Source organism: Buceros rhinoceros, unplaced genomic scaffold (genome assembly GCF_000710305.1).
Source record: "Buceros rhinoceros silvestris isolate BGI_N320 unplaced genomic scaffold, ASM71030v1 scaffold14098, whole genome shotgun sequence".
NCBI lineage: Eukaryota > Metazoa > Chordata > Aves > Bucerotiformes > Bucerotidae > Buceros > Buceros rhinoceros.
In genome coordinates, this window is record NW_010428727.1 from 32840 (window position 1) to 49743 (window position 16904).

At 38.4% G+C, this 16904-nt stretch overlaps 1 protein-coding gene across 1 annotated transcript in view; it reads left to right on the top strand.

Moving 5' to 3' along the window:
* The window catches only part of LOC104498943 (E3 ubiquitin-protein ligase HECTD1), a 46331-nt gene extending 30822 nt beyond the window's left edge, over positions 1-15509 (top strand). Inside the window, exons 19-29 of the mRNA XM_010142385.1 lie at positions 101-206; positions 1121-1255; positions 1341-1480; positions 1954-2277; positions 2732-2898; positions 3072-3248; positions 6234-7070; positions 10157-10378; positions 12344-12477; positions 14318-14474; positions 15283-15509. Of these exons, the coding sequence (XP_010140687.1) occupies positions 101-206; positions 1121-1255; positions 1341-1480; positions 1954-2277; positions 2732-2898; positions 3072-3248; positions 6234-7070; positions 10157-10378; positions 12344-12477; positions 14318-14474; positions 15283-15509 (2626 nt within the window). The remainder of the gene's footprint in view (positions 1-100; positions 207-1120; positions 1256-1340; positions 1481-1953; positions 2278-2731; positions 2899-3071; positions 3249-6233; positions 7071-10156; positions 10379-12343; positions 12478-14317; positions 14475-15282) is intronic.
* The last annotated feature ends 1395 nt before the right edge of the window (positions 15510-16904 follow it).

A 16904-nucleotide genomic window follows, 5' to 3' on the forward strand; every position in this document is an offset into this window, starting at 1 on the left:
CGAGATGTTTGCTACGGCTCGGTACTATTCTCAGAGATCCGGTGGAATTGGTCTTTTTCTCTTTGTTGTGTGATAACGCAGTAACTGTTCACTTTCACAGCCGTCCAGCAGTTGCATTAATTCGGAAATTGATAGCAGTGTTAGAATCTATCGAACGTCTACCTCTCCACTTGTATGATACACCGGGATCTACGTATAATCTTCAGGTAAACGTACAGCAATAACAGTATAGCTTATGGAGTGTTACATGTGGATGCATGTACGAAGCATATTCTTGTAAAAGGATAGAATTCAGGAAGAAACAACAAACATTTGGCTTAACCTAAACGTTTGGGTGTTTCTCTACTGTCACTTCTACGCTGTGAAGTAAAAGTAAATTTTGATGGAAAAGAGAATGTGTTCTTTCTTTTGTCTTCAAGTCTTGTTCTATTTACATGGGAATATGCCCCCTAGTAAGTATCCTTACTACTTGAAGGAGCATTTGGTTGAAGACAGTTATAAAACGTGTATTTTGACTAGGGATGGGCTATAATCGTTACAAGGGTCCCTTCTGGGCCTACGTGTTCGTTTGGTAATAGAAGACACCTGCTGGATCAGCAGCTTCTTGTAAAGGAAAGCTGCAGTTTGGCTAAAAGTGTTACTTGTTTTTGTCCTTTTTGTGTGGAGTCTGTTTTTTCTATTTGAAAGCATGCTTCGGGATTTTGCAAGATGGTGGTGAAGTGTCAATATTTCTCTTCTGATGTTAAACTACTAGAAAAGAAAACCATTGTTGCTATTGAGTATTTTGAAAAGTGTTGTAAGTTTTCAGATTATTGTAGTTGCTAGTCTACAAGATTTGGAAATAAAAGCTGTGAAAACACATGAAAAGTGAGAATATTAGCTTGAACATGTAAGTGGCTTATACACTGACTGTCACTGAAGAATTTTGGTTAATTACAAAATGGAGTACCAGGGAATTTCTTTTTAAAATATTAAATTAGAATATAGATTACTTATGTGGCACAACATTAAAACTGTTGTATCGTGGCCACTAAAACTATTTCAGTGAAATATACTGCCTTTCTTAAAATTACAAAACTAAAGCAGAAGAGCTTGTATTAATGTGTAGCTACTGTTTCAGATATTAACAAGGCGCTTGAGGTTTCGTTTGGAACGTGCTTCAGGGGAGACGTCTTTAATAGATCGAACTGGTAGAATGCTGAAGATGGAGCCATTGGCAACAGTTGAATCTCTAGAACAGTATCTCCTGAAAATGGTGAGCAACATTCCAGACAGACAGTTCACGAGAAGTGGTTGCATTCTGCGTCTCTAATATTTGATTTCTTTTCATTCGTATGTAGGTAGCAAAGCAATGGTACGATTTTGATAGGGCTTCATTTGTTTTTGTTCGAAAACTACGTGAAGGCCAAACATTTGTGTTCAGGCATCAACATGATTTTGATGAAAATGGGATTATTTACTGGATTGGGACAAACGCAAAGTGAGTTTCTTTAAAGCTAAATATTTTGAAGTCAGACACAGTAAACTGTGATCCATGAGGTGAAGTGGGGAGAGAATTAATTAGATATTAAATCTGTTATACTTTTTTTAGGAGTGGGAGGTATCTTTGCTGTTGATCAGTAGAGTTACATTTCTTTTTGCTCTCCTCAAATAATAGAGATGGAGTCTCTGAAGTTGTACTGAGAATTCATATGTTTACCTAAGAAATGAAGTGGTGGGGGAGTTTGGGTCGTTGTTTTTGTTTGACATGGTTTCGTTTTGGTTGTTTTGTGTTTAAACCACTGCAGTAAAGTGATGTTTGGAACAGCTCTAAAGTTATTTAAAATTATATTAACCATTGTGGTTTGTAATAAACTCAGCTGTAATATACAGTTTACAGTAAGTGTAAACTGTTACTGATATGTTTTTTAATGTAAGTAATAATTGAACAGTACATTTCTCTTTTTAATATAGAACTGCATATGAGTGGGTAAATCCAGCAGCCTATGGGTTAGTAGTTGTTACATCCTCAGAAGGAAGAAATCTGCCCTATGGCCGTTTAGAAGACATCCTAAGCCGTGACAGCTCAGCTCTCAATTGCCATACTAACGATGATAAGAACGCTTGGTTTGCCATAGACCTTGGCCTTTGGGTTATACCATCGGCTTACACATTACGCCACGCTCGAGGCTATGGACGATCTGCTCTCAGAAATTGGGTTTTCCAGGTATCTAAGGACGGACAAAACTGGACTACTTTGTATACTCATGTTGATGACTGTAGTCTCAACGAACCAGGGTATGTCAGTGTATGTTACCACTTCCTGTAAAACTGAGCTTAGTTAAAACTGTATGTGGCTGTAGACTAATTTAGTGTGTACTGAAGGTGTGATAATGTAACTGTGAAAAGAAATGATAGATATCTGAATTACCAAGGATGGGCTGGAAAACAAGTGATTCTTAAGTTCTCTGTATGGTTCATATATGGCATTTGTGCTTTTCCATCGTTGTAAATTTTGCATTTGAAATTTTTTTGAGAAAATAGTGACTCCAGCACTCATCTAGAGCTTGTCTTTAGTGTTAAAGAGGTTTTATGTATCTTGTAGTCTTGGCAGGTTTTGGATTTTACTCGTACATGATCAGCATTGTGGTTTTCTTTGCTTTGGTACTAAAGTTTTTTTGTTTTGTTTTGTTTTTTGCCAACTTCCCTCCCCCCCCCCCACCGCCGCCCGACCTTTATAATAAATTTAAAGGTCTACAGCAACATGGCCTTTACGTCCTCCAAAAGATGAGAAACAAGGTTGGAGACACATTAGAATAAAACAGATGGGAAAGAATGCCAGTGGGCAAACACACTACCTCTCCCTGTCTGGATTCGAACTTTATGGCACTGTGAATGGAGTATGTGAAGATCAGCTAGGTAAGAAAAAGAATGCATAATTTTTTTCTCTTAAAATGCTAATGAAAATAAAATATATAAATCGGTGTGAAAAAGCAGGTTAACTTTTGCAGTGAAATTCACTTAGAATCAAGCTCAAAATTACTCCCCTTTCAATACTTCTGAGTCTTCTCGTTTCAATTGACATTTCTTAGGAAAAGCTGCTAAAGAAGCCGAAGCAAATCTGCGAAGGCAACGCCGTCTGGTCCGTTCTCAGGTCTTGAAATACATGGTTCCAGGAGCTCGTGTAATCCGAGGAATTGATTGGAAATGGAGAGATCAGGATGGAAGCCCGCAGGGTGAAGGCACTGTTACAGGAGAACTGCACAATGGTGAGCACCAACTGCCTGATTTGTAAATGTCTGTAGCATGATGACTTCACGTGGCATGGGTAGCATTAAAATATTTCCTTCGTAGTATCTTGAAGTTGATAAAATTTTAAGTAGTTAGGGGAGGAGGAGCTTGGATAGTACAACCGTTTCGGTCCATTTGTGAAATTCCACTTTAATGCATGACAAAAATGTTGCTGTAAATGAAACTTGTGTAGAGTTTTGCTTAATTAAGATACCAAATTGTTACTTAGACGTATGTTACAAAGTATAAAAAGTGTATGAGGGTGATTGATGCACACTGATTAATTAAGCTTTGGGCCTGCAAAATCTGTAATTAACTTTTTCATTTCTTCTAGCTTAGCATTTGCAATATTTTTCTTGACTTTTGTTGTATCCTGTACCTTTCCTACCTTGCTCGCTTCATTGGGATCAAGTTGGGTTTTTTAAAATTGAAACTCATGAAAAGTTAATTGACTTAAGCAAAATAAAAACCTGCACAGCCAGGGAGGTCAGTCCTCAGGAAGCTAAGATGTTGAAGAGGCTCCAGAAGAGCTGCGGATCTTGTCAGCTGAACGTGCTCTCTGCCTTTTCCCCCTTACTTTGGAGTATATAAGACTTGCCTTGTTTCTGAAGCATCTTCAACCACTGTTAGCCAGATTTTAAAATTTCTTCTAGATTCTTGAGTTGTCAGTGCTCAAATGTGGATAAATGTCCAAAGTAAAATGTCTTAAAACGTTTGAAACTTTGAATCTTATTTAGGCTATTCAGTATAGCTTGTAGGGAATTCGTCCATCATCTGTATATTGTTGTTATCAGCTGCAACAGTATCCATAGCTACATTCTCACTTTGAAGACATTAGGCATTATTGGTGAGTAGTATTCTACTAAACCAGTGTTTTCATTCCTTTGTTCCAGTAAAACTTTCCCATTTAAGCAAAGGTGTAATTGAGGTTCATTTAACAAGTGGTGACGCCAAACAATGGGACTTCTATCATCAGACTCTTGCTCCTGCCACAGGTGTCTTTCAAACAGAATTTTGAAAAGTATCCCATGGACTTTTTGGACATTGTTGAAAAGTTTAGACAAATACTGAGTCGTTTGAGGGCTGTAATGATGGAGCAGTAAGACTCCAAGTACATAATATGTGTTTTAAGTATTGTGCAGATTTAAAACTTTAATATTTTAGGAAGAACAACTATACAAAACCACAGTTATTTAGTTACGCTTTTACAAAATACCCCATCCAGATATTCATAAAAGGGAAAAATGATACTGTTTAACTACAGCATGGATTTTTTTCTTGTGTGTATTTTATAAGACAAACCGTAGAAAGGTAAAAATTCAGACTTGCTTCAAAACTTTACCCTTCAAAAGTTCAGTGGTATCAAGCTATCAGATATAGCTCATCGTCATCCATCATGGCTTGGCTTTGTGGATGAAGATTTGGGAAGGGCTTTCCCCACGCTTACTGCAAGCGCGCTGATGGCTGAAAAGGCCAATGCGGGATGGGCAAGTCCGGTTGCAAAGAGCACACCAGAAGGTCTCCTTGGGTGGTACAGTCGAGGCACGGTTCTTTCTGTGCCGTCTTTTCTCCTCGAGACTGATTCTACGCGTGCTCTCAAAGGAGACAGCAGCGTTACGTATGGTGTGTCTCCAAATCTCCCGATTGGAGGCCAGGGTGGACCACTGATGGTGGTCAATCTGGAATAAAATCGTTAAAGAATGACGTCATCTAAACCTGCTCATGTGGGGATGAGATATCTACTTACCACATCTGGAAACTTTATCAATTTTTAAATACTCTTCCTCCAAAATGGCATTTTGAAATAGAAGGTTGCCATTGAGCTTCTATTTTGGACTAGGAAGTAATGACTTTTGGGTAGTTATAAGGTAAAAGTGCACCTGACAGTATTCAAAAGTATATTTTATTTCGAATTAGCTTTCTTCCATTTAATTAAAAAAAGTGTACGTATCTGGCCCTAATGTCTTATTTTGAGTGATTTCTGTCTGAGGTTACAGAAGATGACTGATCTTTAGAGATTTTATTTTTAAAGTTTTTATTTTTTAAAGACACAAAGTTTTGTTACAGTAATGTACAATAAGAAATACTAGAAGGAATTTTCTTAGGTGACTCTGTACATACTCAGACAAGCAAAAATAAATCGTTTTGCCCCTCTTTCTGTCCTCATTAGCTGAATTTTGCATGTAACCCTCACTGTTGCAGTTTTATGACATTTAACTGTTAAAAAGTACTGGTACTCTAAATAACCATTTAGTAAAGGAATTGAAGTGTAGCATCTCTGTCCAGTGTTGTTTTGGTCCCAGTATGAAGTCCATTCTGTGAAAGGTATTCTTTTTGCCACTCTGAAATCTTCCCTGAAGTAGTCATTTGCTGACCGGCGTAAGACTTTTCCAGTGAATAAGAAATGTTTGAGCCTGTGTAAATTACTGAACTAAAATGCTGAGCATCAGTAAATTCTTTGCTTGGTAGAGCGACAATAGGAAATTCCAAACTAATCAGTTTCATACAACGTCTTCTGTCAGGTAAACATGCTTATCCACAAGCATCCAACAAGGCAAAACATTATAGAATGTCCTTGCAAGAATTATAATCTCTTGACAGATTTTAATAAAGTTATGATTCATTTTTAATATACATTTCTGTTATTAGAAAATCTAATAATAAAATTTTGAGAGATCCTAGTAGGTCAGATTCCTTCCTGAAGGCAGCTTTACTTTTGGCTGGATTCTGGAACCTGAAGATACAGGCTGACCATTCTTGCTGCCTCATCATTAACAGCGTTTTAAAATACCAAATTGTTTAGATTTAAACACTTCCTTTTGAATTGGCCTTAAGGGTTATTCGGTGATTTTATTAATTCAGACATGCAGCCCTTGAGAAGCTGATCCCACATTGTGGAGCTACTGTCTGACACGCTCCTGTCTGCTTTCTGCTGGATCTCACAAACTCCTGTCCCTTTCCAGGCTGGATTGATGTCACCTGGGATGCTGGTGGCTCTAACTCTTACCGTATGGGCGCAGAAGGAAAGTTTGACCTCAAGCTTGCGCCAGGGTACGACCCTGATTCAGCGGCATCACCCAAACCTGTTTCATCCACTGTTTCAGGCACAACGCAGTCATGGAGCAGCTTGGTGAAAAACAACTGTCCAGACAAGACGACTGCTGCTGCAGGCTCCTCAAGTAGAAAAGGAAGCAGCAGTTCTGTGTGTAGCGTGGCCAGTAGCAGCGACATCAGCTTGGGTTCGACCAAAATGGAGCGGAGATCAGAAAGTGTAATGGAGCAAAATATAGTTTCAGGCACTGACGTCCATGAACCAATTGTTGTTCTGTCTTCCGCTGATAGTGTGCCTCAGGCTGAAGTAGGGTCATCTTCCAGTGCAAGCACCAGCACCTTAACAGCAGACATGGGAAACGAAAATGCAGAGAGGAAGTTAGGTCCTGATAACTCAATACGTGCTCCTGGGGAGTCCAGTGCTATATCCATGGGAATCGTTAGCGTGAGCTCCCCTGATGTGAGTTCAGTCTCCGAACTGACTAATAAAGAAGCAGCTTCCCAACGACCTCTAAGCTCCTCAGCAAGTAACAGACTCTCAGTTAGTTCTCTGTTGGCTGCTGGGGCACCGATGAGCTCCAGCGCAAGTGTTCCTAATTTATCATCTCGAGAAACTTCCAGCCTGGAGTCTTTTGTACGAAGAGTGGCAAACATAGCACGCACCAACGCCACCAACAACATGAATTTAAGCCGAAGTAGCAGTGATAACAATACTAATACTTTGGGAAGGAATGTCATGAGTACTGCAAGTAAGTAAGCCATGTTTGTTCATAGTTGTTTGGTTTTCATGAGACATAAAGTAAGTTTGGATTCTGTTGGCCTGATAGAGGAATGAAGTTAGGGCAGCCTTGACCTTGAGTGTGCATGGTAGAATTCATTAATTGCTCACAGACTTCTTGTCAGCTGGAAAGTGTTACCTTGCCCTGTGATGTCAGGTTACACTGTGGTACCCATCAAATAGAAAATAATTTGAATTTGATGTCTATTACATCTTCAGGAAGAGAGAGATTATGGTTTAGATCAAGAGGCTGGGAGACTAGCGGCAGTACCCCACTACTTTTGCTTTCTCGTTGGGGTAGGTTTTTCCATGCTCTCCTTGTATCTGCCTGTTCTTGGGTTTTTTTTCTGTTTTCCTCAGGAAGGGCAAGTTATGCATATTGTGAAGTCTCAGCTTAGAAACTAAGAACACAATGAAAAGAGAAAAGTAACCTGCTGTATGATGAAATTTTAGTAGATTCCTGCCTTCTATCAGGCTGAATAACTTCATGTGCTCTGGTACTGCGTGTGTTCTCTAAAGATGGCAGGGCCATTAAGGCTTGGATTTGGCAAACTGTTCAGGCATATTTAAGCATAAGGAAGTTGTAGTTAATGGTTTAAATGCCATTATGTATATGCTTTAACATTTGCATGTTCTCAGATTACATGTAGGATCAAGGTAAGCTGTAAACCTGCTTTTGCAAGTTCACTTGTGAATTTTCAGCATGCTGCCATCAGAGGTAGTACTCAGCCAGCCCCATTAGATGTTTCCAGTGATGGCAACAGTATTTTAACCACAGCTGCATTTCATGAGGCGGGCAAGTTAGAAGCAGTTGGTTTCTTGTTTGCTTTTAGCATTTCTAAATTTCTTTTGAGTGTTCTTTGTTGAGGGGGGATTTTTTTAAGTATTCTTACGTTCGTATATGATACAAGAGGTAGGGGAAAGTTTGCAGCCTGCACTAGAAATGTAAGTAAGATACTCAAGGGAAAGATTTCCAGTAATTGATCCCCTTCTTAGCAGATAGTCAGTGCTCCTGGTTCTGAAGTAGGTTTTGTGCTGGGGGGAGAGAAAGAACACCTTTATAAACCATAGTAAGATACTTCAGTGGCATATTTAACAGATTCGTGAATGTTTGATACCGTACTGTGCTAAACCTGGAAATAAGAATGTGGCAAATTGAAATTTAATGTTAAAGTATATTTGTATTCAAAATTATCCCTCATGCAGGAATTATTTTGTTTTATACAAATAGAAACAGTAAATGGGAACTCATGCCCCAGAAAGAGATCAGAGACTAAATCTGAGCAGTATCACCGGAATCCACGAAAGTTCTATTAGAACAGTGTAAAAAGCTTGGGATTTTTCTTTGGCCTGTCCAGATTTTTTAAAAATAAGCAACAAACAAAACCCAACCAAAGAAAAACCCAACCCAATACCTCCGAAAGTGAAGTCTGAAATCATGATTGGTGGTGTAGGTGTTTCTAGACTCGCTGTAGGTTGCATTTATAAACCAGTATTTGGTTTATAAGTGTTTGCATCAGTGTTTGCCAGGAATTAGGTGGTGTCTAGGGTAGCCAGTTTCAATTTGTTCATGAATTCAGACCAAACGAAATGCTGACCCTTAATGGATTTTTATTATAACAGCAGATGCTTTGCTATTATTAATTAGATGTGGGTTCAAGATATGAATACTGAACAACTTAATTTTCGAGTTCTTCAACGACAAAAGAAAAACCCTTTGGTTTGGAAAATTTCCATACTTTCATAGAGATGAGTAACAACCATAAATTTAAACTTCACTCTCTCCCTCCCCAAACACAGAAGTAGTTTCAAGCGCTATAAAGGCCTGGGTCACTTTGCTGACATTTTGTTTGTGGTTTTTTTATTTAACAGTTACTTATATTCCTGAGGGGGGGAAAAAAAAAGGAGTATCTGACAAACAACAAAATAGAGTAACATTTCTTTTCCTCAAAAAGCTACCAAATGCACTTAGGGCAAGAATCTTTGTATTGTATCCTTCTTCAAGGATAGTAACTGTTGCAAACCTTTATAATAATAGTCTGAAAGTCAGAATTTAGATTTTTTTTTTTAAGAAAGCGGTGCCTCAGTCTGTATCAGCTGTAATAATGAAAATGTTTACTTTAAACCTGCAAAACTTGCATTTGATAGATTTCAGAAAATGTAGACTGAAAAACATAGGTTTAAGTATGAAGGTTTTAATTCAAGTCTAGGTGGCACCTCGAATTTGTATGTGCAAAAGTGATTAATTTCCTGTGTTTGAAGAGTGAAAAATGTTTTGAAGTTTGGGATGCGAATGTGTAGCTGCACACAGGTCTGACTTATATGCTGCTCTGTAACTACCTGAAATTCTAACTCAGTCTTGTTTTGGTTAACAAATGAAAAGCATTTACTGTGTTCTATTTGGATGTGCACGAAGGTAACTTTTTTTAGTTGTTGTTTGCTTATTCTGAAAGTTAGTTGTAGAAATTGTTCAAGATAAGTAAGGTATTAAGTCCCATGTTTCGCAGTGCTGCCAACTCAGGCTTGTTACCCATCGTGAACATATGTGCTAAGAGTTAGTGAAAGGTAACAAGTCAGAGCTGCTTTAAGAACTTCAGAAAAATGCACAAAAATAAGTTTCACGTTTGTCTTTTAATCTGTCAGCTCATTTATATACATTTAAACTGTTTTCCCTGTGTAATTCTATTGTTGTTTAGAGGTTACCTGACATTTTAAAGACAGACACAGTATTGGAGTAATGGATTTTAGAAAGACTTGTCATATGTTGAAAATGAAATTAGGTCAGTTTAGATTTATGCTGAGATTTGGGGATTTATTTAACAGAAGTGTTTGTTTTGAATTTATGCAAGGGACTGTGCTCAGAGGGGGATGCCTGCATTGCAGGGTGCACTTGTGCACTGGAAAACTTCCCCTTTAGTCTATTACTCTTTACTGTAAAATAACATCTAATAATTTTTCAACCCCAAATATATTTTTCAAGGCAGGAATCATGCATGTAAATTGTACTCTTGAAGTCATCAAATCATTTATTTTATCTTACCATATCTTTATCTATAGCTTCGCCTCTTATGGGTGCCCAAAGTTTTCCTAATCTGACTACAACTGGTACCACATCAACAGTGACCATGTCTACATCCAGTGTTACTAGCAGCAGCAATGTAGCTACAGCAACTACAGTTTTATCTGTTGGTCAGTCGCTTAGTAATACTCTAACTACTAGCCTAACATCAACATCTAGTGAGAGCGATACAGGTCAGGAGGCAGAATATTCTTTATATGGTAAGTTTCATTTTTAAATGAACATAAGCAGACTTTCCATTAATGATTTTTCCTTTTCTCCCAATTGTTACGATTTTTCTTATGTAGTACTTTATTTGCTGAAAATTATTTGAGCTGTTCGTATGTTACTAGTTCTGTAAAGCCGTAAGTAAAATAATGTTAACATAGTGCTGTTTCCTTGTGTTTTCAGATCTTTATTTTCAGCAGTTTCTGTCCCACATTATTGTTGTTAATATTACTTATGGTATAGTTTATTTAAGCACTTCATCAAGTTAGTTTAATATCTAATGTAGTCTGCGTATGAACCTCTGGTTAAAATCGAAATGTTATTCCTCTCTTGTGTGGTACAGGCACGCTACATGCTCAGCCTGAGGTACCTTGTATTAGTCATTGAAAAGCAGCTGCCAGTAGGCACATTGTACACTTAAAATAGTATATGAGGTTACAGGAATCTCAATACCATAATAGTAATTGCAAGAAGTTCTAAAGAACACAGAAATGAAAATGACAGGGAATGGAATCTCTGTCATTTGAGGAACAAAATCCAGAGTTACATGGGCATTTTACAGTGGAAACGGGCATGAGGACAGAAGTTATTTGCAGGATGCAAATACTATGAAAGAAGATTGAGATAATGTGGTTGAGAGTGTCTAGGAATCAAGTTGATGAAATTAAGTCAAGAAAAACATGAGCTAGATATGAGAAAATACTTCCTAATGTAAAGTCTATTCTATTCTGAGATGTTCTTGAAAGAAAAGATATTGATTTGTTTAAAATTGGACTGTGTTCTATTTTGTTTCCTGTTGAAATTCCTTGAAAAATGTCTGATAATTTCAAAGGGTATTGGAATTGAGCTGCTTGGAGGCAGTCGATTAAGATACTTGCATACATAATCAAAAGAATAAAGGGAGATGACAAGCCTTAAAATATCATAAACCACTGGGCAAATAGAGTTGCCTTAGTGTTTCTGTCAGGGCGTTGTCAACAATTCAAAGGGTGTTTGGGTGGTACTGAAAAGTGTAGAAGTTTAAAGATTTATCCCAGTGCCCCTTCGATTGTTGTGAACTTTCCTTCTGGTTTTGGGGAATTGGTTTTTTAAGTCTTAGTACTAAGTGGGTGAAATTGAACTTTGTCTTCAGACATAAAGGGGGGTGGTGGGGTACTGAGTTCATGCTTATTTAAATTGGATTTTTGGCCTCAAGTTGCACCAGGGGAGGTTGAGGCTGGATATTTGGGGAGAAAATAATCTTTACAGGAAAGATTGTCAGGCATTGGAACAGGCTGCCCAGGGCAGTGATGGAGTTGCCGTCCCTGGAGGTATTTAAAAGACGTGTACATGTGGTGCTGAGGGATGTGGTTTACTGGTGACCTGGCAGTGCTGGGTTAACAGTTGGACTTGATCTTAAAAGTCTCTTCCAACCAAAATGATTCTGTGATTCAGCTTCTTGTTACAGAAGTTAATTAGCAATTGAATCTTTACAAGTTTAAGAACTCTTAAAAGTTTATTTAAAATGTCCTTTACATTGTAATTTGAGGTCTAAGCCACACATTCTCAGTGGAAATTACACCACTAACATGTTTCTAAAATTAATTAGATATAGACTCACAGTATACATTTGTGTAACAATTTTTTTGCAATCTTTTGTCATTTAAAATGAGTGTAATTTTAAAATGGAGAATATGAGCAAATGAGAAACTGATCACTCATACAAATCATACAAACGTTAAGTGCTGCTTCTGTTACGCTATTGACTAGACCCCTAGACCTTTTGTCAGGTGTATCCTTGTATCACAGTTTCAAATCTTATTATGCCATAAGTAATGTTTTAGTTTTCTTTTTATTGTTTAAGTGAGATTTGTTTTTTCACTCTTCCCAATGCTCCTGTTGTTTAATTTTCAAAATTTTGCTTTAGAAGTTATTCTTGGCCTTTGTGCTGTATCTAAATATGTATATATGTATTACAGATTTTCTTGATAGCTGCCGAGCTAGTACTCTGTTGGCAGAGTTAGATGATGACGAGGATCTACCTGAACCAGATGAAGAAGATGATGAAAATGAAGATGATAACCAAGAAGATCAAGAATATGAAGAAGTTATGGTATGGTGTAGTTAGCATAGCTGGTATCTTAATTGACTAACAGATGCATTAAAAATCCACGGACTTTTTTGGCAATAGTGTGTCCTAGCTATAATTCCATTAATTAAAACCTGTGTACTTAGATTTCAGAATGCCTGTCCATTAAGACTCTAAATGAAATGCTAAAGTTAAAATCGTGTTATGCTTTTCAGGGGCTGCAAAATGAATAGTACTTTACAAAGATAGTTCACTGTCCCTCTTCACCGTTCTTGCATATATTTTGAATATTAAGAAAAAATTTTGTCGTGTACAGATGGGTGTGATGAAATTGCAAGGCCTCACTAGACTGAACAGCTAACAGGGCAGTCTCCTTTCTGTACAAGTTTGATTGTACCACCTTCAACATTTATTCCAGAAAAAAGTGGTTTTGAACACCAGCATCCTCTGAGACCTTATAGGTCTTAAAAACAGCCTGGGGACAAAAGCTCACAGCTTACAGACTGTAGAAATGATGGCTCACTAGCTCCCTGGCTGATGAAATGGTGTAAGTTTGTGGGTAGGCTGCTGAATTTTGTAAAGATACGGTTCTGGGATGTGTTTATCTGTAGGCCTGTGTGAGGCAAACTGTAATAATTTAAGAATGCCTCTTAAATATATATCTCAAATAATGCCTCTGAAAGAGGAAAAAAAGAGAAAAAACAAGGCAAGGCAAAACCCAGCTGGTTAGTCCTCATGGATGTTGCCCACATTTTCGTGAGTTCTGGCTTTTCGTGTGGTGGTTCTTTAGTGGTATGAATAATGCTTGGTCTTCTACCACCAGTGAAGAAATCAGAATGACTACTGCAAGGTCTAAGAAGAAAAATATAAGACTTATATAATTAGTGATAATATAATGAATTGAGTGTAAATGTTGTTTTATGGAATTATAGACACTTTCTCTTGTAAATAATAAACAAACTTTTAGTAATTCGAACCAAAATACTTAATATTTCAACCTGCTATGGTTATGCTTTTAATAGGAACTCAAGTACAGTACTAAATACTTCATTATTTGACCTGCACAAAGGTATGAAGTTAGGAATGGAAAAGCCAGTTCTGCTTAAGTGGATCCACAGTGCAAACAGTAACCGTAGTTTGTAGATTGTTGATGACTTCTCAGAAATTATTAAATGGAATTACTAGCGTTGTTCATGGGAAGAAGCGGGAAGAGCTAAATCAGTCTTTCTGTAAGATTACAGAGCAAGAATCAGATCTGGAAAAGAAAATTTTCCTTTCCTGGACTCCAGAACTGTTCCCTCTGATATACTACATAATTCTTCTCCATGAAGAGTTGAATAGATTAAAGGCTTGCTGTAGAAAAGTCTTTAAGAAATTAATACTTGCTAAAGCTTATTGAAAATTAGATTTCTTCCCGCCATAATAGTTCCAGTATTTTGGTATTTGATGTAATCTCTGGATAAAATGTGTATACATCACACATAAATACATGCGTACACTTTCAAAAGAATACTTCTTGTGTTCAGAAAAATTCATGTGTTTATTTTGACATCTTTGATTTATTTGAATCTTGGATATTCCGAACTTTGTGGAATACACAAAACATCTTCAGCAAGCTTGCAGGTCTACAATAATCTGTGTTCCCCTTTGTTCTGGTGCTTCGTTCTTTCCAGAAACTGTAAATACACCTGTCGTGAGGTTAATCCATTCATGTGAAATGGAACTCATACTGTTGGTGTCTTTTTTGTTTGATATCTTTGTGTCAGTTTTAGCGCACGTGACTGCTCTTTTCCCTAACTTCCAAATTTTTGATCAAATGATTCTTTCTAGCAGAACATAAAAAATGATTACTTTTTTATTTTAGGAAGAGGAGGAGTATGAAACCAAAGGAGGCCGTAGAAGAACATGGGATGATGATTATGTATTGAAACGGCAGTTTTCTGCTCTGGTTCCTGCTTTTGACCCAAGACCTGGTCGTACTAATGTTCAACAGACAACTGACCTAGAAATCCCTCCACCAGGTATGCGGACGTGACATTCATGATACGTGATGTGACTTTAGGGTGGAGATGCACTGTTGAGGGTCCATAGGGCTCTGGGCATCCTATCACTGTTAACCAGTACAATGTGCTTCTGTGGCTTGTGGCTTTTGTCTGTTTGAATGAGACCTTCATCTGCCTCTGCAGCTCCAAGCATTACTGACACAGCACATATTTTGCTTTTTCTGTAAAATAAGCTTACTCAGGAATTTAACTTGGATAGTGACACATCTCTTGCTATGTCTGGTTCTACCTGCAGGGAGGAATCTGTCTGGTGAGCTACCCAGAACAGTTGTGACTGGAGAGGGCTTGTTGAAACAGTCCAAAGCAGAAAGCAAGGGGAAAGCTAATACAGTAGTGGAGCAGTCTGGTCTTGCTTCTTATTTCTTACTTGTTTGGCAGCATGGGTGTAGTGAGTGTCCGTCACAGAAAGGAATACGTAGGGTTCGCTTACGAGCTGCTGTTGATTTTGGTGAACTGAAAGAAGCTGACACAACAGGAAGATCCTGTATACGAAAAGCATGCATGTACTGTGATAATGTTAAAGGGCATGTTACCAGGACATAAGGATCAATAGGGGTTTTGGAAATTCCTGTTAGCTTTACTGACATAAAGAAGTGCTGCAGTTACAGCCCTTAGAGTTCGTAGTTATAAGGCAGTATCATCTCTTCGGCGTGTGTGGCAGGAAGTCTTCACACTTCCTTCTTGAGCCACTTTATTAGTGTTTAAGCCAACTTGACGTGTGTTACAAATTTTATTAATGGCTTCTCAAATGATTTTTCATATGCAGGTACACCTCATTCAGAACTCCTGGAAGAGGTTGAGTGCATGCCTTCGCCACGTTTAGCGCTTACCTTGAAAGTTTCAGGGCTTGGCACAACTCGAGAAGTAGAACTGCCCCTAACGAACTTTCGATCTACCATCTTCTACTACGTACAGAAATTGTTACAGCTTTCCTGTAATGGCAACGTGAAATCTGACAAACTTAGGCGTATTTGGGAGCCAACATACACGTAAGCTCACAAGTTTGTTATTCTGTGTAGCGAACACTGTGACCAATTAGGAAGCTGGTGTGAAACAATGGTAATTTTTTCCTCCTCCTTTGTAGGAAGCAATGCTAGAATTTGTTTATCTTGCATTTATGTCAGGATGTTCTTACTGATTTTTAAAGCTAGTGTTGTGACTACAAAACAAAATAAGTTGTAATTTCTAATGCTCAACTGTGACTTGTTAATAATATTTCAAAAATCAAGCAATTGACCAAGAGAGCAGAATGTGGTGTGTTCAGAGATCTGCTTGTAAGAATCCCATGGATGTATAGTCCTAAAGAGAAGAGGTCCAGGAGACATGATTGATTTTTTTTTTTCAAGGATCACTTCTTCCAAACTCAAGGGCAATCCATCCCAATGTGTGAGAAGTCAGAGGCAGTAGGAGACCTGCATGGATGAACAAGAACTTGAAACATAAAAAGGAAGTGTGCAAGAGGCAGAATAAGGGTCAAGTGACCCAGGAGGAATATAGAGACATTGTCCCAGTGTGAAGTGAAGGGGTAGGAAAGCAAAAGCCCATCTGAAGTTGAATCTGGTGAGGGATGTGAAAGGCAAAAGGTTAGGGAACACTCAAAGAAACAGGTCATACAAGTCCATGGGACCCAGTGGGATGCACCTACAGGAGCTGTTCACTCTTGATTATCTTTAAAAGGTCATGGTGATAGACAGACACATTTCCAAGGGCTGGAGTAATGCAAATGTCACTCCTGTCCCCCAGAAGGACAGGAAATTTCTAATGAACTACAGACTGGTCACTCCTTCCTTCATCCCTGGAAAGGCGATGGAAATAGTCTTGGAAAGAATTTTCAGACAACGAAGGACGAGGTGATTGGAAGCAGGCGGCATGTATTTATGAAGAGGGAATCATGCTTAACCAACCTGACAGACTTCTGTGATAAGATGACGAACTCAGTGGATGAGGGGAAAGCAGCGGATGTTATTTTCCTCGATTTAAGCAAGGCTTTCCACAGTTCCTCCCTTATTGACAATAATAAAGTATAAACCAGACAGCATCTGAAAAGTGGCTGAACTGCTGGGCTCGGGTGGTTGTGGTTATGGGTGTGAAGTCCAGCTGGAGGCCGGTGCTCTGTTTAACACCTACATTAATGCACTGTAGGATGTGACAGAGCAGACCCTTGGTGAGCTTGCAGACAAAACAAAACTGGGAGGAATTGTTGCGGCAGATGATTGTGTTGCCATTCTGAGAGACCTCAGGAAGCAGGAAAAATGGGGATACAGGAACTTCACGATGAAGTCTCGCAAAGGGAAATGCAAAGTCTAGCAGCTGGGGAAAAATAACTGCGTGTGCCAGTCCAGGCAGGGGGCCAGCTGGCTGGAAAGCAGCTTGGTGGAAAAGGACCGG